Raw genomic sequence first — 15,735 nt, forward strand, 5'->3', positions numbered from 1 at the left:
CTGGTCTTGAACCATAATCCTGATTTTCTCCTCGAGTAGTTATGAATATAGGTGTGAGCCATACTTTATTAAGATTTTTTTACGCTCCCACCTCCATTTGTGATAGATATTGGTCTTCCTTTGTGACTTGTTTCCCATAGCTTCTTTCTGCTCTAATCAGCAGTCAGATAATGTTTCTGTAATTTATATGAAGGGAAGTAGTTGTAGCTACTAAGAGCTGGTTTATTCAACTTCTCTCTTGGAAAATCCATTCTGTATCTTTGCTATCTTTCCTCAGCCACTCTCAGTTTAGACCCATACCATAATTTCTGCCAGTCATCTAATTAATCACCTGTCTCTAGTATCCCTTTCTTAAGAAATATCTCAAACTTTAATTTTCTTTACAGTTGATTGAGTGAATTTTCTAAAGTCAACAAAGGATTTGTTGTTTGATGGCCTATTCTGTGTTCATTTTTTTTTTTTTAATCGGTCGTGGGGCTTGAACCCTGGGGCCTGAGCACTGTCCCTCAGCTCTTCAGCTCAAGGTGAGTGCTCTACCATGGGCAGTGCCACTTCTGGTTCTCTGGTGGTTTATTGGAGATAAGAGTTTCACAGACTTTCCTGCCCAGGGTGGCTTTGATCTACGATCTTCAGATCTCAGCCTCCTGAGTGGCTAGGATTACAGGCGTGAGCCACTGGTGCCCGGCTCTGTGTTCGTTTTTGACTCTCTGTGTATGTGTGTGTGGGAGTGATGGTAATGAGATCAAGATTACTTAGACTCAGCCTCCCAAGTGGTAGGATGACTATGTGCACCACTGTGCTTGGCTTGCTTTCTTTTGGATTGTGGGAATATTTTTAGTTACTCTGCTGATTAAGCTTGGTGAAGCCATAGATTGTTTGGCTCATCTTTTTAAAGCTCACAACATACATCCTGTACTTATTAAAATGTACCTCCCCTTAACAACCTCAATGCCACTGGTCCAGAAGGCTATTTTTAGCCTCTTTATCTCTGCATTGTTGTCTTCAATATGTAGATGAATGTAGAGAAAAAGTGGCTTAAAATGTCAGCCTTGCCTGGCGTCAGTCAGGAGGCTGAGATCTGAGGATCGTGGTTCAAAGCCAGCCCAGGTAGGAAAGTCCATGTAACTCTTTATCTCCAATTAACCACCAGAAAACCGGAAGTGGCACTGTGGCTCAAGTGGTAGAGTACTCACTCTGAGCTGAAGAGCTGAGGGACAGCACTCAGCCCCTAAAATGACAAAAAAATAAAAATAAAAATGTCAGCCTTACATATGATTCTGAGATTCTTTTTTCTACTCTTCTTGAACATAAACCCATGTCTTCACTGCCTTATTAGCTCTATGCCTTCAAGGACATTCTTTTATTTTTTTCCAGATGTTCTGATTGTTCATAGTATTTTGACTTATCATCCATTATTGGAAACAAAACTCTCTTGGGAGTTTGAGACAGGGTCTTGCTGTATATTTGGTGCTGGGATTACATGACTGTACCACCATGCCACATTTGGTCTTTTTATAAGCCTTAGTTTTTTTCATTCTTTTTTGAAAACATGTTTTATTCTTATTATAAAGGTGATGTACAGAGCAGTTACAGTTAAATAAGTCAATGAGTACATTTCTGTTTGGACATTGTCTTCTCACATTCTTTCTTAAACCAGAGTCAGGGAGAGATTATTTTGTTTTTGCATGTATCTCTTATCCATAAAATTGAACTCTCAGTGCAAGAATAATGCTTTATCTATACTTTTATCTTTAGCATCTTACAAGTTAACTAGTATGTTACAGTCACACATAAAGTATTAGCCGAAGTTTTGAATGAGAAGCTATAAAAGATTGAATAATTTCTCCATTGTGTTAGTAATTCTTTCTCTCTTAACTTTTAAAATTCTGCTTCTGACTCGTACAGAATTAAATTTCAAATTATGTATCTTTTGAATCGGAATTGTGTGTAAGGTAATACAAATATAAACAGAAAGTAGATTTTGTTTTGTTTTGAAACACAGCCTCACTGGGTATCATAGGCTGCTCTAAAACTCATGACCAACTACCTCAGCCTCCCTAGTGTCAGGATTCAGAAAAGAGCATTTAAAATACATCAAATACTGCTGTCTTTACAGTCTATAAAGATTAGTAAGATAGTAGTTCACACTTGACCTTCGTGATTGGGGCTGACTAGTTTTCTGAGTGATAGATATTTCCAAGTGCTCAGATATGCCTTTTCTTAATCATAGTCTCATTGAAATAGTGTGCAAATGTTTTGTGGTTATTTTCATATTTAGAAGACATATCCGGAAAGGATTTCTTTGACTGACAATATGTTTAAAATGTACTAGTCTTGGATTGAGCAATAGTTTTTCAGTGACAAAATAAGAAAAGTATTTAGTGCCCTTCCCATGGCAGAATAAGAGAAGTAAATATTTCCTCTCTTCTCCTAGTAAAGTTCATTTGAATTATGTTGGTCAGTCCTGGCTTTCCACATTGAAATAAAGGGACTTTTCATCATCCCAAGGATGAGACTCACTTATGGAGCACAGTGGTGTTTTATTTTTTAGATATGTTTTGTTTACCAGTGGCTAGAGAATTATGTAGAGAGGTGATTTGTCAGAAAGCCAGAGTCCAAGTTCCGACAGAGCAGGTTTGAATTATTTCCTATGATTTTATGTTTGCACTTTTGAGGATGGGAAGTGACATTTGGACAGAGCATTCAGAGCGACTTCTGTAAGGAAAGACAACTTTCACTTGACAACTGGTTTTATTTTAGGAAACTGAGTCAAGAAGAGTATGAGCGGCAGGAAAGAGAGCAGCGGTTATCAGCTGCAGATGAGAAGGTGGTTTTGGCTGCAGAGGAAGTCAAAACTTACAAGTGAGTTCAGCTTTTAAAGAGGGGCCAGTGGCTTGGGATAACTTGTGTTTACTTCATTTTAAATTACCTTTACTTTATGTAGAAGAATATAGCATAGAAGAATAAATCAATGGTAAATATACTCCGTTTATACAGGAAAAAAATACATTTTAATTGACTGAGAAAAAGTTAACTGGAATTTACTTCGACCCAATATTGGAAATACTGTAGAAACTTAGTTCATATTAACAGTTTGGAGGTTTTTGTCTACTGAGGTAATTAAAAATAATTTTTTGTTATTGTAAGTTGATGTACAGAGTTAAGGTAGTATTTTAAGAAAGCAATTTAATGTGCAATATGTGAAAAAAAAAACTATTCAAGTACTTGTGCCATTTAATAGATCCAGTAATCACAGCTTTGTGAAATTGCCTTTGGATATAGTAAAGGGAAAAATAAGGCTGTGTGGAAGAAGATATTCCTAGCAGAGTATTTGACAATATACTGAGGAACAGTTACAAAAATTGTAATTTATCAACTCAATTCTGCTTTAAGTGATAAACAAGGAAACTATGATTAGTTTTGATCATGTTATACTTTTATTGTAACTATATGAACTACATGTCTGTTGAAATCTTTAAAAGTGCAGTTGTTAAGAGTAAATGAAAAATTTGCAGATTGTTTCAAATTTTATTCAGTTGTGTTTTAACTGATAAAACCATGTATATTAGGCGGAGAATTGAAGAAATGGAGGAAGAATTACAAAAAACTGAGCGCTCATTTAAGAACCAGGTAAAAATTTTACTGTACTGTAGTTTTAGAATTCTTTGATATCTAATACAGGAAATTACAAGGGCTATAATGAATTGGGGTGTGTGTGTGTGTGTGTGTGTGTGTGTGTGTGTGTGTGTGTGTGTGTGTGTGTGTGTGTGTGTGTGTGTGTGTGTGTGTGTGTGTGTGTGTGTGTGTGTGTGTGTGTGTGTGTGTGTGTGTGTGTGTGTGTGTGTGTGTGTGTGTGTGTGTGTGTGTGTGTGTGTGTGTGTGTGTGTGTTGGTACTGGGACTTGGATTCAGGACCTGGATGCTGTCTCTGAGTTTAATTGCTCAAGGCTAGTGCTTTACCACTTGAAACAGGGCTCCATTTCTGGCTAGTTGCTGGTTGCAGATGAGAGTCTCGTGGACTTTCTTGCCTGGGTTGGCTTTGAACTGTTATCCTCAGATCTTAGTTTCCCGAGTAGCTAGGATTTCAGGCATGAGCTATCAGTGCCTGACTCTAAATACATTTTTGATGTGAGTTTTTTTTTTTTTTTTCCAGATTGCTACTCATGAAAAAAAAGCTCATGATAACTGGGTAAGTATTTATTTTCTTCTTCTTCTTTGTTTTCTGCCTTGCTTATCACATCTGAATTTGAATACTTTCCCTTCAACAGCTCAAAGCCCGTGCTGCAGAAAGGGCTATGGCTGAAGAGAAAAGGGAAGCTGCTAACCTGCGACACAAGTACGTGATTTTGATATCTACATTTCTAGTGCTTTTCCAATGCTGTACAGCTGTGCTGTGATAAACATTGATATTGTATATTTAAGTCCATTTTTTCAAATATTCAAGATTACTGGAAATGTCTCAAAAGATGGCAATGCGACAAGATGAACCTGTGATTGTAAAACCAATGCCAGGAAGACCAAATACACAGAACCCTCCACGAAGAGGTAGGGGAACTTTGCCAAGTGCTGCAATCTGTTTTTGTTATGTCTGTAAATTACTATTTATTTCTATGCCTAGAAATAATCCAAAGAAGTTACTAAGTGAAATAAAAGAAAGACGGTCTAAAAGTAGTAACCAAGCATTTTTTCAGGTCCACTGAGCCAGAATGGTTCTTTTGGCCCATCGCCTGTGAGTGGGGGAGAGTGTTCCCCTCCCCTCACTGCAGAGCCACCAGGGAGACCGCTCTCTGCCACTCTCAGTCGAAGAGATGTGCCTAGAAGTGAATTTGGTGAGCATTCTCATAGTACTTGGCAATAAACTGTTTGAAGGGTTTTCTTTCTTTTTAGCATTTTATAACTTGGGTCAATTAGGACATAGAAGAAAATGTTTTAATTTATCTTAATGAATAGATAGTTTATTGCAAGATCTACTGTACAACAGAAACTATGCATATTCCGAGAGGCCTCTTGTTTTTTAAGTTATGCACTGGGAAGTATATTTATTTTTAAATCTCTATGGGGCTGCTCAATGAATATTGTAAAAAATAGCCTTAAAACCTTAGAGTTTATGTAGCCTATATACTTTTGTTACTCATTACTGCAAATGAAATGCTTAACAGCTCTTAGAGCCAGAGTACATATTTTCTGCAAAAAAAAAAAAAGTGCTAGCCTGAAATATAGGACAGTACTTTTTCTTCTTCAGTACTGGGGTATGAACTCAGGGCCTTGTGCCTGCTAGGCAGGTACTCTATTACTTGAGCTACATCCTTATCCCTTTTTTGCTTTCATTCTTTTTTAAATAGGGTCTTCCTTTCCCTCTGGACTGCCCTTAACATCCTATAGATGCTTACTGCACAGCTGGGATGACTGGTGCATGCCACTGTACCCAGCTTTTTATTGGTTGAGATAAGAGTGGCATACCTTCTTCTCTAAGCTGATCTGGAACTGTGTGAACCTCCCAGAATCAGTCTCTTGAGCAGCTAGGGTTACAGTTGTAAGCACCCACGTCCAGATGGTACTCTGAAATATAGGACTAGTATTATTAATATGCAGTGTTTATTATCTTTCAATCCATGGCAGTTCTTGTTTTCTTTTGAGTCTGTACAGACAACAAATTGTTACTCATCTGTATTGAGGGATACCTTCCTCCTTTTTAGAAACAGTCTTTCTGTGTAGCCCAAGTTGGTCTTGAACTTGTGATCCTGCTTCAGTCTCCTCTGAGTGCTGGGGTAATAAGCATGTACCACCATATCCAGCAGGAGATCTATTTTTAATGTTGCCTTTTCTAGTTAAGAATTGAGCTGTGTTGTGTCCAGTTAGTTCTTAAAAACATACATGCCAGGCCTCTATATTTCTTTCTCAAGGAACAGTGGATGGGCCTTTACCTCGTCCTCGATGGTCATCTGAGGCATCTGGGAAACCCTCAGCCTCTGGTAAGGGACCTAAGTAATTTCATGGGCACAAAATGTATTCTCATAGTATATAGATCAGAGAGAGTCTGAGTCAGTTTTCTGGCCTCCCATAGACCCAGGATCTGGTCCTGCTCCCATTATGAACAGCAGCTCCAGAAGCTCCTCTCCAGCCAAGACGATAGATGAAGGCAAGGTAAGCTCTATGCTCCTGCTAAATTACCACAGTGCCTGAACACATAGGTTTTCCTACTAGATTATAACAGTGACAGAACATGTAGGTTTTCTTATAGCATTTTCTCTTTACCTCATCTCCAGTTTGTATGTTCGGTTTGTACTATCCTCTTTTGTTTTTTAAAAAAGCAAACTGCCCCCCAAGAGCTTGAAGGCCCCTCAGTTCCCAGCCTGGTCTCTTTGGCTGAGCATCCAGTCACAGTGAGTACTTAGAAGCAGAGGATTGGAGCTGGGAAGGTGGCTCAGTAGTAGAGTGCTTGCCTTGCATGCATGAGGCCCTGGGTTCAATTCCTCAATACCCCATATGCAGCAAAAGCCGGAAGTGGCACTGTGGCTTAAGTGGTAGAGCGCTAGCCTTGAGCTGAAGAGCTGAGGGACAGCGCCCAGGCCCAGAGTTCAGACCCCACAACCGACCAAAAAGAAAAAAAGAAGCTGAGGATTGAACTGGGTTTTTATTTGGTGTATTTCTGGAAAGGATACAAGAAGCATGAGATTAATCTCCATTTCTTTAACTTGCATGGCAGTGTTGATATTACGCTTCCCCTTAATTTGGGCGGGTTGAACTGGTTGTTTGGTGCTTTCTTCTCTTGTTTTGGTTAGATGATTAACCAGTTTAGAGCATCTACTTGTAATTCACTATAGAATGTGAAAAGTCCACTGCAACTTAATATTGTGTGCTTTGTGTTGCATGCTGAGGTAAAATGAATTGATTATAAATTATATAATTCACCATTACTTTGTGTTTGGAAGTATGCTACTTAAAAATTTCTTCATTTGAATGTTAGGCAAGGCTTGAAAAGTTAGATTGTTAACAAAATGTCTGCTCAAAGTGAATATTGTATACAATTGTATTCTCTTGAAACTTGTGTAGCTATTGTAGCTGCTAAGTCTTTGGATCATACTTCTCAGTGCTACTCAGTGTTGAAATCAAGATGCTTACTAGTTTCCAACCCAGTTTCCCATGGAAAAGATTAGTGTCCCATACAATTTACTAGTGAGTGAAGGTAAATATTTGCCTTGCTAATTCATGTGTATAACATTGTGTTGGGAAATACTTCCAAGTTCCAACTCCTGGGACATGTATGTCTTAAGAGAGCTTTTTATCCAAGTGTAGTTTGTATAAGACCCAAGATGCTTCTGTACTAAAAGGCTTTATAATAAGAGAGTAGCAACCACTTTACTAGATGCAGAAGTAGGAGGAGCATATGCTTTGAGTCAAACCTAGCATTGAGTTTCAACTCAGCCTTTTATGTGCTGTGTGAACTTGTTAAGGTCTTGCCTCTGTCCCTCATATTTAAAATAAGATCATCATGCTTCGATTTCATCATGTGAGCATTTAACTAATATCTGAAAGGCCTATTGAAGGTACTCTTGAGTACTGATGGTCATAATATATAAAGAAGGGATTTTCGTTCTCTTTTATTTTTTGCTTTCTTAACATAGAAAGAAATGAGCTATTGTGTTGATGAGAGGGACATGAAGAAACTCCTTTGGAAATCTTAGTGTGTAGGGCATAGCTTTTCTTAGAAATCACCTCTTAATGAGCTGAGTTTCTTATTTTCCCTTTTCCTGTACAGACAGTAGTAGTACACGTTCAATGAGCCTGCTTACTTGGGTGGCATCCTTCTAACCTCTCTGAACTGACAGTGGGAACTTGGTGCTGGGAAAGGGGGTGGAGTTTTGTTGCAGTTTTTGCCCTTTGGACAGGTTGCTGGTATCTGCTTCAACTGTGTTTTTGCTTTTCAGGTGTTGGTGCTCTGACATGTCAAAGAATTTCAAAATAGGAATGGTCTCTTGCAGGTTAATATGGCTACAAAAGGGCCCCCTCCTTTCCCGGGGGTTCCTCTGATGAGTTCTCCCATGGGAGGTCCTCTACCACCACCCATTCGATATGGACCACCTCCTCAGCTCTGTGGGCCTTTTGGGCCTCGGCCACTCCCTCCACCGTTTGGTATGATGATCTGAACAGTATTAATTTACTGTAAAGTATATTCACCTTTTCTTTTTATTCCTTGCTAAAACAGTTGCTATTGTAGGGCTTTGCAATACAAGAATAAAGCTGACTGAGTACATTTTATCTTTCCCCCAAGTTTCTTAGGATACATAGAGCATTACATAATCTTCCTATACTGAGCTGTGCAATAGTTATCTTTTGCAGACAAAACAAAGGGGTTTATATAGAAAGCAAGAAATGTTACTTCTGTAGATTTTTAATACTAATGGCTATGGATTGCAATGGATGGGAGCTGAATGACATGTGCCATAACTTAAGATGACTTTTAATTCCAGATATGTACATCCTTTAGCATAAAGATAGAAGCACAAGCAATAAGGTTAAAGTTGCTCACCTCACCTTGAGAGTACATAGCAGTGAGCTTTTAAAAAGGACAATGTAACAGGGGCCTAATGAAGGCTGCATTTATTTAGGTGTAACTAGAAGGCCTTTTCCTGCAGTGTAGGTACCTTTTGTTAGCAGATGTTAGGAGTATGCTGAGGAGATACTTACTATGTAAATTTACTTTTTGTGGGGGTTGGTCCTGGGGCTTGAACTCTGGGCCTGGGCGTTGTCCCTCAGCTCTTCTGCTCATGGCGAGTGCTCTACCACTTGAGCCACAGCAGCCCTTCTGGTTTTCTAGTGGTTTATTGGAGATAAAGAGTCTCACAGACTTTCCTGCCCGGGATGGCTTTGAACCATGATCCTTAGATCTCAGTCTCCTGAGTAGCTAGGATTGCAGGTGTGAGCCACCGGTGCCTGGCTACATAAATCATTTTTATTGATAATAGTAGTAAACATTCAGATTTCCTTTATCAAAATTCATTTTTTGGAATAAACTCTTAATTCATCATCCATCATGAACAAATAGAACTGTTATTTGAGATGTAAAGCAAACAAGCTTTAGAATTGAGTCATGTTAAGTCCCATGTGTTGATTAGTGGCTGCTAGCCATATGCTGGAAGTAAGACTTGCTGAGCTTCAGAATTTGCCTCAGCTAGTGAGCATGCCCACCACTTGACTTTCTGGAGTCGGGAGACCATAGAGAATATATTAATATACTTTTAGTAATTTTAGTTTTAGTATGTTCCCTGATATTTAAAAATGGCTCATGTAATTTTGTTCTGCAGTTCCTGGTATCCGTCCACCACTAGGCTTAAGAGAATATGCACCTGCCGGCATCACACCTGGGACACGGGACCTGCCTCGTGACCCTCGGGAATTTTTACCAGGACATGCACCATTTAGACCATTAGGCTCACTTGGTCCAAGGGAGTACTTTATCCCTAGTGCCCGATTACCACCCCCAACCTATGGTCCCCAGGATTACCCACCACCACCTACTGCAAGAGACTCACTGCCTTCGGGTTCCGGAGATGAGACACCATCTGCCTCTCAGGGCAGTGGCCAGGACTGTTCTCAGGCTTTAAAACAGAGCCCGTAACTATGACCTCTGACACTTCAATCAGAGAGAGAGTGGACTGTATACTATTCACTATGATAAAGGATTTCATTGGCTTTAAAATCAAAGTTTATTTTAAAAGGTTTTTAAAACTAAGCTGCCTTGGCAGTGTGCATTTTTGAGCCAAACAATTAAAAACTATTTTCCTCTCTAAAGAAAATCACCTCTTATGCTAGAGTGTCTTTCCAACTTTGAAATGTGCAATAAAGAATACCTGTGTTTAGTTAATGTAGCATATGTAATTGCTAAATGATTTACAATGTCAAAAATATGAACATTTCCTGTGGAAATGCTTTAAGAACATGTGTTTCCATTATCCTATTTTTAGTGTGTACCAGTTGAATACAGAGCAATGGTGTTTACAGCTTGATCTTATTTTTCCTCCAATATCTGGTCGCAGACTGTTACGCTGAAAATGTTTACTGAAAGATCATAAACTTTATCCTCCTTGTTGCTGAAGTTCTTTGTAGTAATAGTTCATAAAAAATTTGTTTATTAATATTTCCCCAGTGTCTGTTCATTCACTGGATTGTCATGAGATGTGTGCCATTTGGGAAACATGTAAGGCAGGCGCTCAGAACTGAAGACCGGTGACTTGGCAACAGCTCAGTGTTGCTCGCTGCTGTGGAGGTTCAACCTCAAAATCACTTGTGAACACTGTAAGAAATTTCTTCCTTCAATTCACAGAAATCAGTCACTCTACTGGCCTGGCATTCATATGGTTTCTTATGATTCTCACTGCTTATTTAAGGATGGTTTTATGAGGATGAATTCATAGTAGCAAGAATTATTTGACCAGATGTCTTAATTGCTTTCAACTTTATTGCAATGAAGGGTACTTAGCAGCAACATGAAAATGACGTGTTATGACCCCACAGTAAGGAAATTCCTTTTTAAAATGTTAACAGTCTATTCTTTTTCCACTACCTTGCCACTCCTTTTCAAGGAATATTAAAATGTGTCAACAATCATAGACTAAATTCTATTCTAGTTTTGTACCCATTACTATATTGCTTTTAAAACAAGATTTCTAAAAACTATCTCTTGGGCTGGAAGCCTGGCTGAAGTGGTAAGAATGGGAGGCCCTGAGTTCAAACTCAGTTACCACTAAGTAATGATAAAAAAAAAAAAAAAAAAAAAAAAAACTAGCTCTTCGGATGTCTTAATTACAGTAACTTCAGCAGCATACTTTAAAAGGTTTAAGATTTAGATTAGGGGCTGGGAAGGTATCTCAGTGGTAGAGTGCTTGCCTTGCATGCATCAGGCCCTAGGTTCGATTCCTCAGCACCACATAAGTAGAAAAAAAAAAAAGGCTGGAAGTAGCATTGTGGCTCAAGTGGTAGAGCGCTAGCCTTAAGCTGAAGTGCTGAGGGACAGCACCCAGGCCAAGTTCAGGCCCCACAACCGACCAAAAAAAAAAAGTTTAAATTAAAACTTTCACAATGCTAGACAATGTTAATTCCATTTTTTGAAGTCCTATAAGGTAATATTATTGAAACCTAATCCACTAAGAATGCTATGCAAAAAGGAAAGAAAAGCTTCAATATGAAACAGTAATTCAGAAAACAAGATCTCTGAAAGACAAGTCAAAATTCCTAATTGAATATATGGATCCTTCATGAAAATTCAATCTTATAAATCAACGTAAAAATAATTAGCTAGGTGTTATGGTATATACTTGTAATCCCAGTATTCTGGATGTCAAAGCCAGGAAGACCACAAGTCTAGGATAAGTTGAGCTAACAGCATGACATCATCTCAAAAAACCAAGGTCTAATGGTAAACTCAGTGGTACAGTGCTGCCTTAGCGTGTGCAAGACCCTGGATTTGATTAAGAAGCACTGTGAAGAAGAAAAGCAGAAGTCATATCTGAAAGGAAAACTTCATTTTTAACCATGAAAATTGTCACAAATACAACTTTTATATGTGTGTGTGTGTGTGTGTTGACTGCTACAAAACAAAACAATGTGCAAGTTAATATAACTTCTGATGTTATTGGACTTTATTTTTCTTTTGAGATGAGTATCACTTAAGTAAGTGTATCCCAGGCAGTCCTTGAATTTGGGATCTTCCTGCCTCAAGAGTCCTGAGTGCTAACACAGGCATGTGCCACATGCTCCACTAACTTAAAACTTTAAGTGACATTTAAATAAGGCATGCTATGTAGGAAAGTAAGAAAGGTAAATTTATTTCTAAATTCAAAATCAGAATGTTTTCCCCTTTAAAGCCACTTTGATATCTATAGCTTATATCATAGGAGAATCAGCAAGACGTGTAGCTCATCTGAGCAGTTCAAAACGAACCTATACCTGCCTCTTCCTCATCCACCAACTGCACCACTTAAGCAGAAAAAGCTGCCAATGTACGGATGAGGTCAAGAACATTGTGTCCGTGCCCCCCCCCCCCCCCCCCGCCAAGTAAAATCAGACATTTCAGAAGGCACCTATACATAATTTGGTTTCAGGGCTGAGTGGCTAAAATTGTCTTTTATGAATCAGCAGTTTTTCAGCCTGAAAGCAGTTCTACTACAGTTGTGGTTATTATCCAATGCCTGACTCTCCCCCACCCCCCGCCCTAACTGTTAATTAAAGTAACTTAGGGGATGTGGGATATTCTATGCCAACTGCTTCAAGATGTTATCTTTTTGTCATTTCATTGAGGTTTGAATTAAAACTAAGTTCATCTCACAGGGTTCAATTTAGCATCAATTTAGTATGAATGAAAGGCACTTGCAGTTCATATAAACCATACTTAGGTGGATATAAATGATCACTTTGGTTATGAGGAAAGAAAATACATGAGTTTTGCTATATTTTAATATTGTTTTTTGTTTTGTTAATTTTTATCAAGGATTTATTTTAATATAATGGTTAAAGTAGAGAAAGAAAAGTATTTCCTGCTCTCCATGCAGGAGATGAGAATTAAGGAGGCTAATAGTAAGGTTAAGGGGCTCGTTTTTAGGTCTTAAGAATAACATCAAACAAAAGGTACTAAATACTCCACAGGGTGCATAGTACCATCAAGCACCTTAAAGTTTACATGGAGGAGACATGGTTTTTGACTGCGGAGGCTCCTATGGCCAGAGGACCTGACAACTCTGGAGTTTAAGAACTGAGTGAGCAATGCAGTAATCTACCAAAGTAAATCAAGAGCTACTGTGGGCTGGAATTATCTTAGCACTTGGAACTAATCCAATCAAGATGAAAGACAAGACTAAACTTGGTTGAGAATTCTTTCAGGCTCATATAGTTTTTATTAACATTCATCTAGTAAACACTTGACCTAACAGACAACTGAAAATAAGATACTAACTCTCTTGAAGTGCAAGGGTTAAAACAACTGTGATTACTTATTTAAAAAAAAACAAACATATTGACGGGTTATTACACTAGTTCAAAAATAGGCCACATACTGACACTGCATTCCCCTCATGCACTGTTCATTTAAAGGTATTAAAATATGTGGGTTCTATATTGACCCACAGAAAGCCCACCACAAATTTAATGTTCTGTGTATCAAATATCCACCTCATGTGTACTATGAAAATTTTATGCATCATTAAGCCAAAAGTAAATAACAGTAAAAAGCTGCAAATTTTCATATGGATGGATGTCAGTATATCTAAATAGGAAATAAATGGCAATCCTATCTACCTATATTAAAAAAAATAGACTATCTTTTCAGATTTTGCATACCCATCATTCTAAGAAGAGGTATGTAGGATTTCAGATTTTATGATCAATTGCCAGAAAAAGTCAGTTCCTGCAGTATCACATTAGCATTTGATTTTAGTTTATATGGTTTATGAGACATTGTAAATCCATCTAAAAGTATAATTGTTCTGAGATAGTTCCAATGTTAACCCTATAATCTATCAGGAAGAATATCAATGTGGTGTAGAAGATAGCTAATCAGCATTGACTACAAATATGCTCACTTTTAAGAGAGACAATCTGGTCATCCAGAAAAAAAAAAAAAATCACAGCTACAAACTGGGAAACACGCTCATCTAAGATACTTATCTGGCCAAGGCACACAAGTTCTAGTCAGAACTGTTGGTCAGGTTAAAGTTAGGCCACATTTAAGAAGCAACCTGTAAACTTCCAGATTAACCTTCCAAGGCAGTATAACAGGTCCAATTCTTCCGAAAAGTAGTTTGGTACTGTCCCACCCACCTCAACCCAGAATCTGAAGTTAAATCAAAACAGCAAATGGGAGAGAAAGTGAGCAGATGTGTAAACTCTTAGCACATTCTTATTGCTGTATTAAGTTTTGAAGATGAGCACACCTGCTACAACAGTATTGTTCCAGGAAGCAGAGTAGGCGCAATGGTATTTAGAAAATAGATTGTTAGAAAAGTAAAAACATGTTTCAAAATCTACAATAAACCTGTATCCAAAGGAGTCTTATATGTCAGTAATATGCTGAACTTTTGAGTTCTCTGGTACAGCTTTGCAAAGGGCTCCCTTGGGCACGGCTCATTTCCTGCCTGTTGAGGGGGAATATGCTACACAGAGCTATTATGGTTTCTACTGAGTGGTAAAATTCACAGATGTTCCAGGTTATTCATATCAGGATCATTCCTTGTGCAATGTTTGATGTAGATGAAGATAGAGTGGTTTCTTGGTCAACAGTTGTAATTTCTTTCGTTTAAAGTCAGTGGGTTTCTTGTATCTGTAACCACAATAGAAAGAGATTATTGTTTAGATAATTGATGTATTCTAAGGTTAAGTTTAAAAGACAAACATACCAGTAGCCATTAGAATAGTACAAATCCCACATGCACGTCACTTACAGTTCTATTACAATTGGTCCAGGTTTTATTTCATCCATCTCCATGAAAGCAAAACACTTGGTGCTGGTAAACCTTTTTTTAGGCTTGTAGTGTTTAAATTCAAAGAAGATAGCTGCACCTAAGGAATTAAAACAAACCACCTAAACCCAAGGTACCACTCTGATCACCAATAAAATGGCTTGCCTAGAATGTGTTATACAGGAACTACTATGAACCACTAAAGAATATAAAAAATAGACAAGGAACATAGATTCTTGTTAAGTTTGATCAATATCCATAGATACTGTTTCAGAAAGCAATGGACAAAATAAGCATTGAAAAATTTCTTTAAAAAATTCAAGCTTGGGGCTGAGGATGTAGCTCAACAATAGAGTGCTTGATGCAGGTGCATGCATGCACACACACACACGTGTGCGTGCATGCACAGACACAGACACACACACACAAATTCAAGCCTGAATAATTTCTCTCCTCTCTGAAGCCCCCAAACTGTACATTTGGAGGCCCAGAAACCAAGCATGAATAGCATACTGGTTTAGTTGTCAAATAGCAACATTTCCTACCATTTTCAGAGTGAAAGCCCTATTATATTTGTAATTATATTTGATCAAGACAGAGCTTTGGAAGGAAAAGGCCTAAAAGCTGGCTATTCCATTGCTTCCCTCAACAATCAACTGATCGGGCTGGGAAGGTGGCTCAGTGGTAGAGCACTTGCCTTGCATGCCAGAGGCCCTGGGTTCGATTCCTCAGCACCACATAAGAAAAAAGCCAGAAGTGGCGTTGTGGCTCAAGTGGTAGAGTGCTAGCCTTGAGCTGAAGATCTGAGGGACAACGCCCAGGCCCAGAGTTCAGGCCCCATGACCGACCGGACCAAAAACAAAACAAAACAAAAAAACAAAAACAAAACAAAAAATCAACTGATCAGGAGGATTTCTGGCAATTCTGCATTCCCAAAGCCCAACAGATAAGCTCTCCACCCCACAGAGAGAAAAAAGATAAAAATAGAGAATTAACTTGTCTCACCAATGTAGCCAAGAACAACTGATTTCTATAAAAGGCATAGAAACTGACAGCAGGAAATTGGGGGTCTTGCTCAACTGGTGGCAACTTAATGCTTCCTTAACCAGAATGGTGCTGAATACTGGCTTTTAAAGAGGAGCAACAGACATGCAATACTTTTAGTGATGACAAAACTCCCAAGTGATTAAAAGTCTAACAATGTTCAGAAATCTGTGTACATCCCTGGTACTTTGGTCTAAATGGAGCCCCTCACATGTCAGAGGAGAAAAAAAAAAAGTCCCTCA

At 38.4% G+C, this 15,735-nt stretch overlaps 2 protein-coding genes across 6 annotated transcripts in view; one reads left to right on the forward strand and one right to left on the reverse strand.

Annotated features, from left to right (window-relative positions):
• Positions 1 to 10,137, forward strand: part of Mia3 (MIA SH3 domain ER export factor 3) — a 48,991-nt gene extending 38,854 nt beyond the window's left edge. For 2 of the 5 annotated variants that reach the window (XM_070022777.1, XM_070022781.1), the window contains 11 exons: positions 2,761 to 2,862; positions 3,570 to 3,630; positions 4,153 to 4,188; positions 4,268 to 4,335; positions 4,444 to 4,544; positions 4,691 to 4,828; positions 5,903 to 5,971; positions 6,064 to 6,143; positions 6,311 to 6,382; positions 7,982 to 8,132; positions 9,305 to 10,137. In XM_070022777.1, the coding sequence (XP_069878878.1) occupies positions 2,761 to 2,862; positions 3,570 to 3,630; positions 4,153 to 4,188; positions 4,268 to 4,335; positions 4,444 to 4,544; positions 4,691 to 4,828; positions 5,903 to 5,971; positions 6,064 to 6,143; positions 6,311 to 6,382; positions 7,982 to 8,132; positions 9,305 to 9,618 (1,192 nt within the window). In that variant the 3' untranslated portion in view covers positions 9,619 to 10,137. Of the gene's footprint in view, positions 1 to 2,760; positions 2,863 to 3,569; positions 3,631 to 4,152; positions 4,189 to 4,267; positions 4,336 to 4,443; positions 4,545 to 4,690; positions 4,829 to 5,902; positions 5,972 to 6,063; positions 6,144 to 6,310; positions 6,383 to 7,927; positions 8,133 to 9,304 lie in introns of those variants that run through there. The other 3 variants (XM_070022778.1, XM_070022779.1, XM_070022780.1) reach the window with 3 other exon arrangements.
• A 2,722-nt stretch (positions 10,138 to 12,859) lies between these two features.
• Positions 12,860 to 15,735, reverse strand: part of Aida (axin interactor, dorsalization associated) — a 33,059-nt gene continuing 30,183 nt past the window's right edge. The window contains exons 9-10 of the mRNA XM_070022783.1: positions 14,432 to 14,549; positions 12,860 to 14,310 (exon numbers count right to left, since the gene is read on the reverse strand). Coding sequence (XP_069878884.1) covers positions 14,214 to 14,310; positions 14,432 to 14,549 — 215 coding nt within the window. The 3' untranslated portion in view covers positions 12,860 to 14,213. The remainder of the gene's footprint in view (positions 14,311 to 14,431; positions 14,550 to 15,735) is intronic.

This window comes from Dipodomys merriami, unplaced genomic scaffold (assembly GCF_024711535.1).
Source record: "Dipodomys merriami isolate MVZ:Mamm:240054 unplaced genomic scaffold, mDipMer1.0.p SCAF_153, whole genome shotgun sequence".
In the NCBI taxonomy this organism is placed as follows: Eukaryota; Metazoa; Chordata; class Mammalia; order Rodentia; family Heteromyidae; genus Dipodomys; species Dipodomys merriami.